The 12535-nt window shown below is 46.5% G+C and overlaps 1 protein-coding gene across 2 annotated transcripts in view; it reads left to right on the top strand.

Annotated features, from left to right (window-relative positions):
- The first annotated feature begins 6206 nt into the window (after positions 1–6206).
- NID2 (nidogen 2) overlaps positions 6207–12535 on the top strand; it is a 58768-nt gene continuing 52439 nt past the window's right edge. Inside the window, exons 1-2 of one of the 2 annotated variants that reach the window (XM_045567116.1) lie at positions 6207–6510; positions 7162–7470. In XM_045567116.1, coding sequence (XP_045423072.1) covers positions 6283–6510; positions 7162–7470 — 537 coding nt within the window. In that variant the 5' untranslated portion in view covers positions 6207–6282. The remainder of the gene's footprint in view (positions 6511–7161; positions 7471–12535) is intronic. The other variant, XM_045567126.1, reaches the window with a different exon arrangement.

Raw genomic sequence — 12535 nt, forward strand, 5'->3', positions numbered from 1 at the left:
CATCTGCTAACATAAAAAGCCAAACCTTTTAATCCCTATTTTTTCCAGCAAGAATCGAGAAGGTAACAAATATGTGAAGAATCAGGGAGTGGATTACTAAAAAAATGTCTAGGAGTTATGAAAGATTTCTTCACAGCACTTTTTTTCAACTCAAATCAACAAAGGTTTGCTGAATAGCCCTTCTGTAACAAGTAGGTCCTGTGCTAGACCCATGAGACACAGAATGAGGAAGAGACAGTCCGGTCCTCAAGTGTTGGTTCACATTCCGGTGTCCAAGTGGAACTGTCAAGGAATACATTTCTAAGGCCCGTCTCTCTCCTATGCTCATGATAAGAAACAGTCTGAAATGGAGATACTAAATAGATAAGAGGACACAAGAAATAAAGATACACAATAGTGTCTCATTACATGAAAACTACTCTTGAGGCCCTTTAGCCAGTTGAAGGGACAGACATAAATGATCCATTTCAGTGTTTCAGGTGAGGAGCTAAGACAGGGGTGTGCCCAGGTGTTGGGGATGCACAGAGGAGAGGTTCTTCGTGGAAGCTGGACCCAAGAGAGGCTGCAGCTGGATGCAATGTCTAAACTGAGTACTGGAGGGAACAAGAGATCTTCAGAGATGGGAAGGGTGTTGCAGGCAAGGAACAGCACACACGGAGGCACACCAGGGGCCGGCTGCTGGTGTGGATGGGAACCTAGAAACAGTTCAGCATTGATAAAGATGTAAGGCAGGAAAGGCAGGAGATGACAGACAGAAGCCAAGCTACGAGGACCTTCCTACCCTGGCCGGATGGCTGTAGCTTTACCCAAAAGAGAGGGAGATCTGTTAACAGGTGCTAGGCAGGGATGTATGATGGTCAGAAGTGTTTTTAGATGCACATAGAGAAAGAATTTAGGGAAAGACTGTATCAGGTAGGACTTGGTACTGCTGCATGTAACCACGGCTTAAGCAATTAACGGTTTGTTTTCTCACATGACAAGGTGTCTGGTGACTGAGTGGCTCAGATACTTATCTGCTTTCTGTGTTTTTGCTTGGCCATGCTTTTGTCCTCATAGTTGTCACTTTACAGTCAGAGGATGGCTGGCCAAGTTCAAAACATCACATCCATGTTTAAGGCAGTAAGAATGGGGAAAGATGCTACTATTTCCTTTCATTATCAACACAAGAGCCTTTCCAGAAACCAGCAGACTTCCATCAGATTTCTAGTAGTTAGTCAGGACTATACCAGATGGTCACCTTTGACTGCAAGAGAAGCCGAGGAAAATGTGGGCAGGGGAGAAGGAGGTTGGAAGTACGTACTCAGGAAGCTAACCTATTATTTCTGCCACAAAAGCTAGCAGCTGAGAGATGATGAGGACCTGAGACAGGTTAACAGTGACAAAGAAGGAGTGGATATTGTTGTCATTAACTGAAACTGAAAACTCAGAAATTCTGAGTAATGGATCTAGTTCTTCTAGACGTGGGCTTCAGGTGTTATCTCAGGGAGATGTTCAACAGGTAATTGGATATAAGTTCAAAACTCAAGTGAAGGCTGAGGGCTGAGGATTTATTTGAAGGTCATGGGAGGCGAGGCCATTAGAGGAATCAAGACACCCAAGGACTGCATGGAGAGAGAAGAGCAGCAGTAGGCCATCGTAATGCTGTATTTTTAGATACTGAAGGCAGAAGATAAGAACCTCACAGGAGATACCACAAAGAAATGGCCAGAGATGTGAAAGGAATAGAGGATGTCTAGAAGTGAGTGGCCAGTAGGATCAGAAGCACCAAAAAGATCCAGTAAGATAAAGACTAAAAGGTAACTGTCAGGTTGGGTAGTGTGATTAGTATAATTTCACTGTTGGTCTTTGCCTGTACAGTTCAGTGATGGAGGTGGAAAGATGATTTTTGTTGTGGAGTGAAGCAGGCAGCAAGAATAAATTCCTTTTCAGTGGAGTGCTTGAAAGTAAGAGAAATAAAACTAAGCCAACAAGGAAGTAGGATTTTTACAAGTAAGACTGGGATGTGGTTAGAGGCATAGGGGAAAGCGCCAACAGGAAAGGGTTGAAGATACAGGAGACATCACTGCAAGGGGAAAGGCATAATCGTGATTGACTTCCACCAATCTTACTTCATCTGCCAGGGCTAAGAGAGGAGCCAACCACTCCTGGGCTTGCTGTACCCTTTACCTGAACAATATGGGGTTTCTGAAACCAAGGAATGAAAGGGTAATGCTGTTGGGAAATCCAATGGTGTCTGTTACACCAACCCTCTCTCTGTTTAAATATGTTGTGGCAAAACTGCATCTGCAGTGATTCATTATCAAAAGATTGAAAGACTCATATTGCACATTTAAATACTTACTCCATGGTTTTTCTTAGGCTTAACCTAATTTTAATTAAGCCTGAGTCTGGGAAGATATGCTAATTTGCTCAAATCTATTTTTTTCTACATGCTAGCACACCCACCCTGGAATTTAATGCATAGTAAAATTATGCAAAGAATCACTGTGCAACAAGAACTGGGACATTTTCTGCCAGGACCACCTCCAATATAAACATATACACAACACCACTCCGTGGTATACATAGAATTTGCTCTTGAATACCAACATCTATTTGCCACACTGTGGAGCAAATGTGTTTTCATTCTCTTGATTAAAATAACAGGAAGTGTCATCATTCTTGAAGTCTTGGTATTTATAACAGAAATATAGCCACAAACTAATATAACTATGGAGACTTTTGCTGAGGTCTATTGGCAAAACATCTGGTACCATCCCTAGTTTGGGATGAAAAGCTTTGCAACTAAATAATTGTACTTCTCAAGCAATGCTCAGATCTTTGAGGACTGAACTGTGAGGACCCAACCCAAGAGGGCTAAAAACTGGTACAGAAGTCCTCCATAACTTCTAGCCTGAAAGGGGCCTCTGCCTCTTCAGTCAGTCTGGCAGGTCATGGAAATTCTACTCTTGCAAAGGGAGCTGTGGATACAAGAGAAGTATTTCTTCAGTATTTACTTTGACCAGTGAAATAGCTATGACAGATTTTTTCTTTTCTCCAAGACACAAAGTGACATTTTAAAGGAGAAACTACTCTTGGTGCCATACAGTCTTTTAAAAATAATATTAGAATAAAGGCTCAAAGGAATGTCTCCTTAAGCACAGCTGTCCAAAGCCCCTATTTCAGGGAGAATTCAGCCACCTTATGCAGACAGGGAAACAAGACTGCTCATTTTAGCTCCTTGGATCTATTTCTTTGTACTCAGATAGCAGCAGATTCAAAACTAGTGATACTCTCTTGGTTCAAGGGCTCTTTTTGCCTATGTTGCTATTAAATGCATGCTACATTGTAACATTGCTTCTCTTTTCATATTTATGCTCCGTTTTTCTAACCAGATCATAAGCTGTTTAAGGTCAGGGGCCACATCTTGTACTCCTTTATTTCTTGCAGAGTTGTGTCTGTGATGGTAAACTCGCAGGAAATTATTGTTGAATGGATGAATGAATGAAAGAATGAGAAAAACTGGAGAGCAGTGGTAGGTGAGTTGCTAGGCAGCCTGGCAAAGAGGATTACAAGAGTCAGGTCCCATTAGCAGGAAAGGTGGTGTAGGGGAAAGAATGTTGCAGTTTGAGCCAGCAGACCTGGGTCCTAGTCCCAGGCTGGCTTGCTTGTCTTCACTCATTCAACAAACATTTCTTACACATCTAATGAGCCAGGCAGGCATTGTGGCAGGCACTGAATAAGACAAAATCCCTGCCCTCAAGACGCCGCGGTGGTGGTGAGGGGGACATGTGGAGATCAGGATTGTAGGAGATATGTGTCATAGACGATATGATCATGGCAAGCGCAGGGCACAGGGAAGCAAGGAGAAAGGGCTTCTAAATCAAACTGTGGTTTCCAGAAAGCCTCCTGAAGGAGGGGGGTTGGGGTTCAAGTCTTGAAGGAAGAGTAGGTGTTAGCTTGAGATTGACTAGGAAATCTCACTGGAGATAAAAGGACTTGCACGTGAGGATGTTCTAAATCACAAAATAGGATGTTGCTTTTGAGACCTAAAGTGTCAGCTGAAAGGTGGCTGTGGCAGAAGACAAAGTTAGAGACATAGGCTAAAGCTACTTTCCAAAGGGCCTTGCTACAATATGACTTAGTGGTTATAAGTAGAGGTTTAGAGATCAGAAAGAACTGGGTTCAAATCTCAGCTCTGGTACTTACCAGCAATGTGATAATAACTGATTTTTTTTTTTAACCCCTCTAAGCCTTAGTTTCCCTCAAACAGTGTCTGGCTGTATCTAGCTGTCTATTGCTGCATAACAAATTATCTCAAAACATAATAGCTTAAAGTGTTAATACGCATTATAATTCTCACAGTTTCTGTGGATCTGCAATCCCGGCATTGGCTTAGCTGAGTCCTCTGCTTCAGGATCTTTCACAAGGCTGCAATCAAAGTGTCAGCCAGGGCTGAGGTGTCAGCCAGCATGGCACCTTGTTCATCAAAGTCAGTGACAGAGAGTCTGCTAGCAAGACAGAAGTCACAATCTTATTTAGCCTGATGCCATTGAAGTGATGTCTTTTCACGCTGCCGCTCTCTGTTAGAAGTCACAGGTCAGTCAGCTGTTCTGAGATAGGGATTATGCAAGGGAGGGATCACCAAGAAATTGGGATCATTGGTGACCATCTTAGAGTCTGCCTGCCCCAATAGCTTCTGGCTAAGTAGCACTGAACAAATGTAAATTACTCTCATTATTAGCTGATTTAGAAAAACTACAGGGGGCCAGTGAAGGATTTTATATCAGGGAGTAACTTCAGGTGACCCTGGGCAAGTTAAGTCACCTAATGGGTTTGAGCCTTCATTTCATCCTCAGTAAAATGAAAATACCTGACCCCAGAAAGAATGAGAAAATATATGTGCAAGCATAAAGATATTTTTATAACAGCAAATATACAACTCTCCACAGTCTGAGGAAGCAAACTGCTTTGGGCCAGTTTTCCATTTTGTGTTTATGGTTGCGAGTCTCACAGTCTGATATCGTCAAGGTTTTTAGCGTTTGGTCAGGATCCTGAGGGCCCATAAGAGTTTGTAAAATTGGAATAAACACCTACAAAGAGAAATCTGTCTCTCCAGAGTCCCTTAAGGAATTTTCCAGGGTTTGCTTTTTTCCTTTCTTTTTAAATACCATTGCTTCTAAGGACCCTATGGGGGGGCCTGAGAGAGAAAACAGACTGGGAAGTTTCAACCTCTTGATAAAAACGGTAATAAAATCTCCTCCGGCTCCTGAGGCTTCGCAGAGGTGACGTTTACGGTGGATGGGGTCCCCCTCTCCTGCGCAGCCGGCTTAGCGGCGGCGCGCGGTTTCCAGTCCTGCGGAGCAGCTCGGGTTACCGCCCGCGGCCGCCGGCGAGGGCAGCCCAGACGGCGCGGGCGGCGGGCGAGAGAGCCCAGGGCCCCCCACCCGGGCGGCCCGCCCCTGTCCGCTTGGTGCCCTGACGGAATGCCTCGCCCTACGCCCCAAACAGAGCGGATCACACACAGGCGCGTTTCATGGTCTTTCCCGCTGCGGTTTTCCCCGGGGAAGGGATTTTCAGAGCGGGCCCGGTCCTCCCCTGCGGCCAGCCTCCGGGAGGGGGACGGAACTTAGGCGTCAGTCCCTCCCGCTTCGTACAAAGGCGCGCTTCTTCTCGGGGCGACTCTGGGTGGAGCGAAGCGGCCGAGGAGACTGCGACAATGCCCCTTTGCTAATCGGACCGAGAGGCTGGCCCTGGGGGCCAGGGTCGCCCGAGCCCCCAGGGCAGGGTGCAAACCTCATACCGTAACTGCAGCTCCCGCCCCCGCTCCTCCAGCGCAGCCCGCGCCGCACACACCGCCGCGGGGGCCCTGCGCGCTGAGGTCACCTCCTGCAACGCCGCTGCCCTCGGGCCTTGCGGGCTATTTGGTCCCAGGGGTTGGGGGGGGGTGGCTCGTCGGGGCAGCTGACCCCACAGGCTCTCAGGAGCGGACCGGAGGAGGAGCGACTCGGAGCAGCCCCGGCCACTGGCTTTTACCTCGCCAGCCCTGCCGCTCCCGCGACCGCTGCCTTAGAAACTTAACGAGAAACAGATGTGGTGGCAGCTGCCGAACTTTCTCAGAGTCGGTGATTGGTCGCCGACCGAGGGCCGCAGCCAACCAGCGCGCTGGGCGGGCCTGGAATCCCGCCCCGCCCGGGTGCCCGGGGTTCCAGGTTCGAGGGTGGCGCGGCGCGGCCAGCGGGCAGGCGGGCCGGGCCGGGCGGGACGCGCTCTGCGGCGGGGCAGACCACGGGCCGAGCGAGCATGCGGGGGGACCGGGCGGCCGGGCGGCCGGCGCTGCCATCGCCACCTCTGCTACTGCTGCTGCTGCTGCTGCTGTCGCGGGTCGCGGCGCTGCACCCGGGCGAGCTCTTTCCCCACGGGGAGTTATGGGGGGACCAGCTCCTGCCGGAAGGCGACGACGAAAGCTCAGCCGCGGTGAAGTTGGCAATTCCCTTGCGCTTCTACGAAGCCCAGTTCAGCAATCTCTACGTAAGTTCAGCCCCCTCCCACAGCGCGACTCGGCACTTTTCTCCCAGATTCTTCCCAGGGGTTGATACAGGGTCAGTCTCACCGAAACCTTGCCCTTGAGGGGAGGAATCAGCCCCCACCCCCGGTTGTACCCCAGCGCCCCTTTGGTGGGACCCAGTTAGGAAGAGATGCTGCTGCCTGACCGGCAGCTGTGAGGAGCAAGAATTACCTCGAGGGGGAGAGCGAGAATTGTTCGCAGCCATGTACGCGTCCCAGGCAGAAAAGGTGGTGGCGTTGCTACGGTGGCCACTGGGGTTTGCAGTTAGGACCGCGAGAAGGCTGTGCACGTCTGTAGAAGTGGGGTGTTCCCTTCTCGGACCGGGAGGCTTTCTCCCCAGGGACGTGGGGCTCCAGGGTTGTCACGGGGGGGGGGGGGGCGGCGGTTAGAAGATGGTTAACGGGGTTTAGGGCGCCTGGACCTATTGCACCATTCTGTGGGGTAGTGGTAGGGGATGGAACCGTCGCCGAAGTTGCGTTGGTCGCCTGACCCTTGACTCCCTAGTCGGTGAGAGAGGGGAAGCTTCTTGCCCTGGGCAGTCCCCTTCCTTCCTTGCGCGACAGGGTGGCCGCCCTTGGGCTTGAGCGAGCGTCACTTTTTTGCCCCTCTCCTAGGTGGGCACCAACGGCATCATCTCCACCCAGGACTTCCCCAGGGAGACTCAGTATGTGGACGATGATTTCCCCACAGACTTCCCGGCCATCGCCCCTTTCCTGGCCGACATCGACACGAGCAACGGCAGGGGCCGGGTCCTGTACCGCGAGGACACCTCCCCGCCGGTGCTGGGCCTGGCCGCCCGCTATGTGCGCGCAGGCTTCCCGCGCTCCGCCGCACGCTTCACCCCCACCCATGTCTTCCTGGCCACCTGGGAGCAGGTGGGCGCCTATGAGGAGGTCACACGAGGGGCGGCGCCCTCGGGGGAGGTAAGTGCCCAGGGATGCTTGACCACCGAGCGAATTGAGGGATGGGCTTGAATTCTGGGCGGAAACCCAGGGACCCGCTGGGAATTTCCTCTGAGTCTGCTCTCGCGCTGAACCTGATGTATCATTTGGTGGCACTAGGGCTGAAGTGGTTTGAAAGCGAAGAAGGCTGTTGTCTCTAGACATCTTCTGAGGCTCTGACGGGTGGTCACTCTATTGAGAAAAACTGCTTAGGGGATATGAGACCCAGAGTGCAGATCTGGGAACCCCTCAGAGCATAAAGCCGTTTACTGTTTGGTTGCTTATTTTAAAAATCACCTCTAAGTATACTAGTATTTCTAACTATATACTCATTGAAGCAAAAGTCAGAAAATACAGGGAATTTAAAAAAGAACAACCACTGATTTCCCCACCACTGTTAAATGCTTTCTTGGGTATGCTTTCCAGAATTTTTTTCTTATGCACGTCTCTATTGCTGTTAACAACCATGGGTTCACACTGCACATACCATTTTTTTTTCCCACCGAATAGTGTATTGTGAATATGTTTCATTGTCAATAAACATATTTATACAACAGCATTTGTAATGACTGTATAATACTATATCTAGTGGATTTACCACAGTTTACTAAACCGGTGTTCCTGTTGGTCATTAAGGTTATTTCCAACTTTTCATTATTATAAATAAAAGCATGAAGCACTTTTTAAAAAGCTAAATCTTTGCACATGTTCTTTGTTGATAGTCCAGGAAGTGTGATTGGTAGGACAAGCTACCAATTGGTAGTTTTTGCCTAATTGCCTTCCAGGCACCAGTTTATGTGTTCCTTAGTTTACAGGAGACTATCCTAGATGTTTTTTACAGTCTCTACCTGGAGAAAGTAAAAGAACCCAGGCCCCCAGTGTTTAGTCTTTTTTTTTTTTTTGAGACAGAGTCTCACTCTGTTGCCGAGGCTAGAGTGCCATGGCGTCAGCCTAGCTCATAGCAACGTCAAACTCCTGAGCTCAAGCGATCCTACTGCCTCAGCCTCCCGAGTAGCTGGGACTACAGGCATGTGCCACCATGCCTGGCTAATTTTTTGTATATATATTTTTAGTTGGCCAGATAATTTCTTTCTATTTTTAGTAGAGACGGGGGTGGGGGGGTGGGTCTCCCTCTTGCTCAGGCTGGTCTTGAACTCCTGACGTCGAGCGATCCACCTGCCTCGGCTTCCCAGAGTGCTAGGATTACAGGCGTGAGCCACTGTGCCCAGCCTAGTGTTTACTCTTGTCAGCAACTCTTGAAGTACTCCAAATGGGCATTGGGTTAGGGTTAGGGTGGTTTGGTAAGTGGAGAAACACCTTATTCCTGGAGTAGGGAAAGACTTCTATGAATTTAGACTTGAATCTAAAATGTCATACTCTATGACTGAAACTGTGATTTATTTCAATTTTAACTCTTCAGAGTGTTTCTTAGCTCTCAAAGATGGCACATGTCCTCTCTGGGAGGCTAAGTTGCTTGCCCATTGTCACTGATCTCTATCCTGTAAGGATGCCATGATATATACGTCCTTTGCACAAGGACTGTTTAAATACAAGTTTTCCTGAATTACCTTTGTCTGGGCCTTTCTTGAGCAGGGAGAGTTAGGATGGGGAAAGTTTTGTGGATTCCATGTCTCTTTTACTTTTCTAATTAAAATCTTTCTTCAGACATTGCCATATGCTGAGTTGGCTTCAGAATCTGTTTCATGTAGAAAGGAGATGAGGATTCTGTTTGGATAGGGGATGTTTTTTCAATTACCCATGTTGAAGGTTCTTCTGAATATTTTAAAGAGTTCTGGGACTTTAGTTCTTGTTTTAATAGTTCTTTGGAGATAGATTTTGGCAAGCAGTAATCTACTTTGCTTGAAGGACTGTGTGAGCACTACATGGCTCTCTTAAATCTTGGCATACTAACCTTATATTGCAAAGTTACTGGAAACTGGAAGATATCAGAGGAATGGCATCTTTACCATTTAAAACAATTTCAGTTGGTGCCCTTTCTCTCCATGAATATGCGTGTTGGGTGTGACAGGATGTTGTATCTGATATCACAGGAATGTCAAGGTATAATTGCATCTGAAAAATATTTGAACAAATAGTGTTTATCAATTTAAGTAATCTGAGATTTCTTGAACTGTTATAGGCACTTCATAGAACAGAGAAGTCAAGGTGTTGACCTTCAAAATACTTACTGATTGAAGACATAAAGAGGACTAGTGTTTACTTTAGCTGTCTCTTTTTGGAAGGAGGAGGACTATTTTGTTGTCATTTTAGGATGGAGGTTATAGAGAACTAGGTTACACATATCTGAGTATTGTGGGGACTGTTTTCTTGGTCTGGAATTTAAGTTGGGTCAAAAGGGCTGAAAGAATGGTTATTAAGAATGAGGAGCAGAAAACATTGTTCTGAGCGAGGGCATGTCCTGGGAGAAGGTTGAGTGAGCTGAGGCTGGAGAAATGAATGGAGTCGTGAGGCAGTGACATAAGACAGATGAGTGGAAGGTTGCCCCCTATGGTTTGAAAGTTTGTCCCCTGTGAAATTCATGTGGAAACTTAATCCCTAATGTGGCAGTATTGAGAGGTAGGGCCTTTAAATGTGATTGAGTTGTGAGGGCTTTGCTCTCATGAATGGATTAATCCATTCATGGAGTAATGGAGTATCATGGGAGTTGGGACTGGTGGCTTTATAAGAAGAGGGAGAGAGAACTGAGATAGCACACTCAGCCCTCTCATCATGTGATGCCCTGAGTGCCTCTGGGACTCTGGAGAGAGTCCCCACCAGCAAGAAGTCCCCTCACCAGATGCAACCCCTTGATGTTAGACTTCTCAGCCTCCATAACTGTAAGAAATAAATTCCTTTTCTTTATGAATTACCCAGTTTCAGGTATTCTATCTTAAGCAACAGAAAACGGACTGAGACATTGCCCAATGAAATCCTCAACATGGGGACTGAGGCATGTTGACTTGGTTCAAAGGATGACAGTCATTGATGGAGGGGGTTGGAGTCCAATGAGAAATGAGAAGTAGAAGCAGGATTTTGTTGTAGCTTTTTGACATGTGGAGCTAAGGTCCAGAAGAGTGGAGGTTTACAGTCTATCTGAGAGAGTTTGACCTGAGTGTGAGATACAGCTGAGGACAGAGAGAATAGAGACATACATGGAAATTGGCTGAAGAAATGCTAAGTTTTGCTGAAGACTAAGTGTCAGAAAGGATATAATATTAAGTATATGATAGCACTGAGCAATTATCTTTAAATTTTTGGCAGGATCTGTAGGATTTAGTGCAGAAAAATAAATTAGGGAGGATCATGCATGTGACAGTGTCTTATAGGCAATGGGAGGCGAAGAATTGTAGGAAGGAATGGAGGCAGGTTAGTTTTCACACCAAACACTGGAGGCGGGAAGTCAATGATCCAACTCCAGAGGGCATGTGGCCCTAAGGAAGACAGGAAAGAGAACTTTGTGACCCCTGTAGGAGTCACCCGAGTTCTTACTTTTCATTTTAACTTGGGAAGAGAGATGGCACCACTCTGATTTTTTTGCCAGATGGCTGCAATTAACTAAATGAATTGCAAAAATTAGAAACTCTTAGAAGGGCATGTGTTATATGCATCAGCTTGGCTCTGCTGAGTGTCAAATCATCATCGATTGGTAATGTCCCCATACCTGGAAGGAACAGTCAGACTCCTGCCTGGTTTTCTGCTGAGAGTTCTGGCTTTTCTCTTTCTGATAACAGGATGGCAGAAACCTTGAAGCTGCAGCCACTGGTGATGATCCTCTCTGTGCTGCTCCTCTCCTTGTGGAGGCCCCTCTCTCTGCCCTGGGTTCCTGGAGGAGGTGGGAACCAGTGACCCTTTTGTCGGGTTTGGCAGCCCATCTGAGGGTTTCCCTTCAGAGACAGAGCCTGTGGGCTCTTGCAGAGGCTTGTATCTAGGAATGCGAGGACCTTTCCTGTTTGGAAGCCAGTCAAGGAGTGCTTGGAGAGGAGAGCCCTTCAGGACCTCATGAAGTGGGCTCTTTAGCAATTAGATGTAGAATTTTGTAGAACAGACAGAGAACTTGACAAGTGATCGTTTGGTGTGTGGGTGGCTTTTAAACAGCCCAACTCTTTTGGAGTTGGGATCGTAAATTCTACTTAAAAGGAAATTGTTTTCTTCCTCTGATATTGGCCTATTACAGTCGAAACGAGGAAATTAAATACTTGCCACCTATAATAAGTGTTTGTGTCAGCGATGGCATATAGAAGATGCTGAATAAATTTTAATTGAAATGAATTTGTTGGCTGAATGAACGAAAAAAATGAAATGCTAAATACCCGGCCTGCACAGCAAAAAGCCAGACTTTTCCTGTCACAGCTCTGTTTACTTCTCCCCCCACCTCCCCCCTTCCATTCAATTCTTCACAATCTATACAACCTCCTTATCTTACAGAATTTCTCTAAACTTAGAACCAGGATTTTCTGCTATCTTACATTTATTGTGGGTGATCAATACCAAGAGCTTTGAAAGCTTAGCTTTTTAAAACAAGGTTCTTTTACGTTCCTTGAGTACTTTTCTTTCCCTAGTTGATCTTTATTTGTGCTGACTCAAGCAAAGCTCTGAAGTTATTGAGTCCACATTAATTGATGATGTAGAATATCTTATGTACAGACATGATGCAGAACAGCCTTTGTTTACATTTGGCAGCAGTTAAGGCTTTTTAGCTTTGAGAAACTATAGAAAACATTCTTTGCCTTTTGTTTTTGGGAAAGTCAAGCTTTGCTGATGAAACAATCAACAACTAGAAGATTAACAAATATGCCAGACCGCCTGTCTATTACTTTGTGAACTGAATGAATGAATGAATGAATGAAGCAACAAGATGACTTTTTCTATGTTAGAGAGTAAAAGAAAGGTTTATTGTCTTTTGTTTTGTCTTGAAAAGCATGTTAACACCTACATTTCTTTGTTCTATCAGCAAAACCTCAAAACCATACTTTGGAATTAAACATTGAAAAGAAAACTTAACATTAGAAAAGAACTAGAACAACTTATCAGGGTAGAGGACTTAGGA

Source organism: Lemur catta, chromosome 1 (assembly GCF_020740605.2).
Source record: "Lemur catta isolate mLemCat1 chromosome 1, mLemCat1.pri, whole genome shotgun sequence".
NCBI classification, from domain to species: Eukaryota; Metazoa; Chordata; class Mammalia; order Primates; family Lemuridae; genus Lemur; species Lemur catta.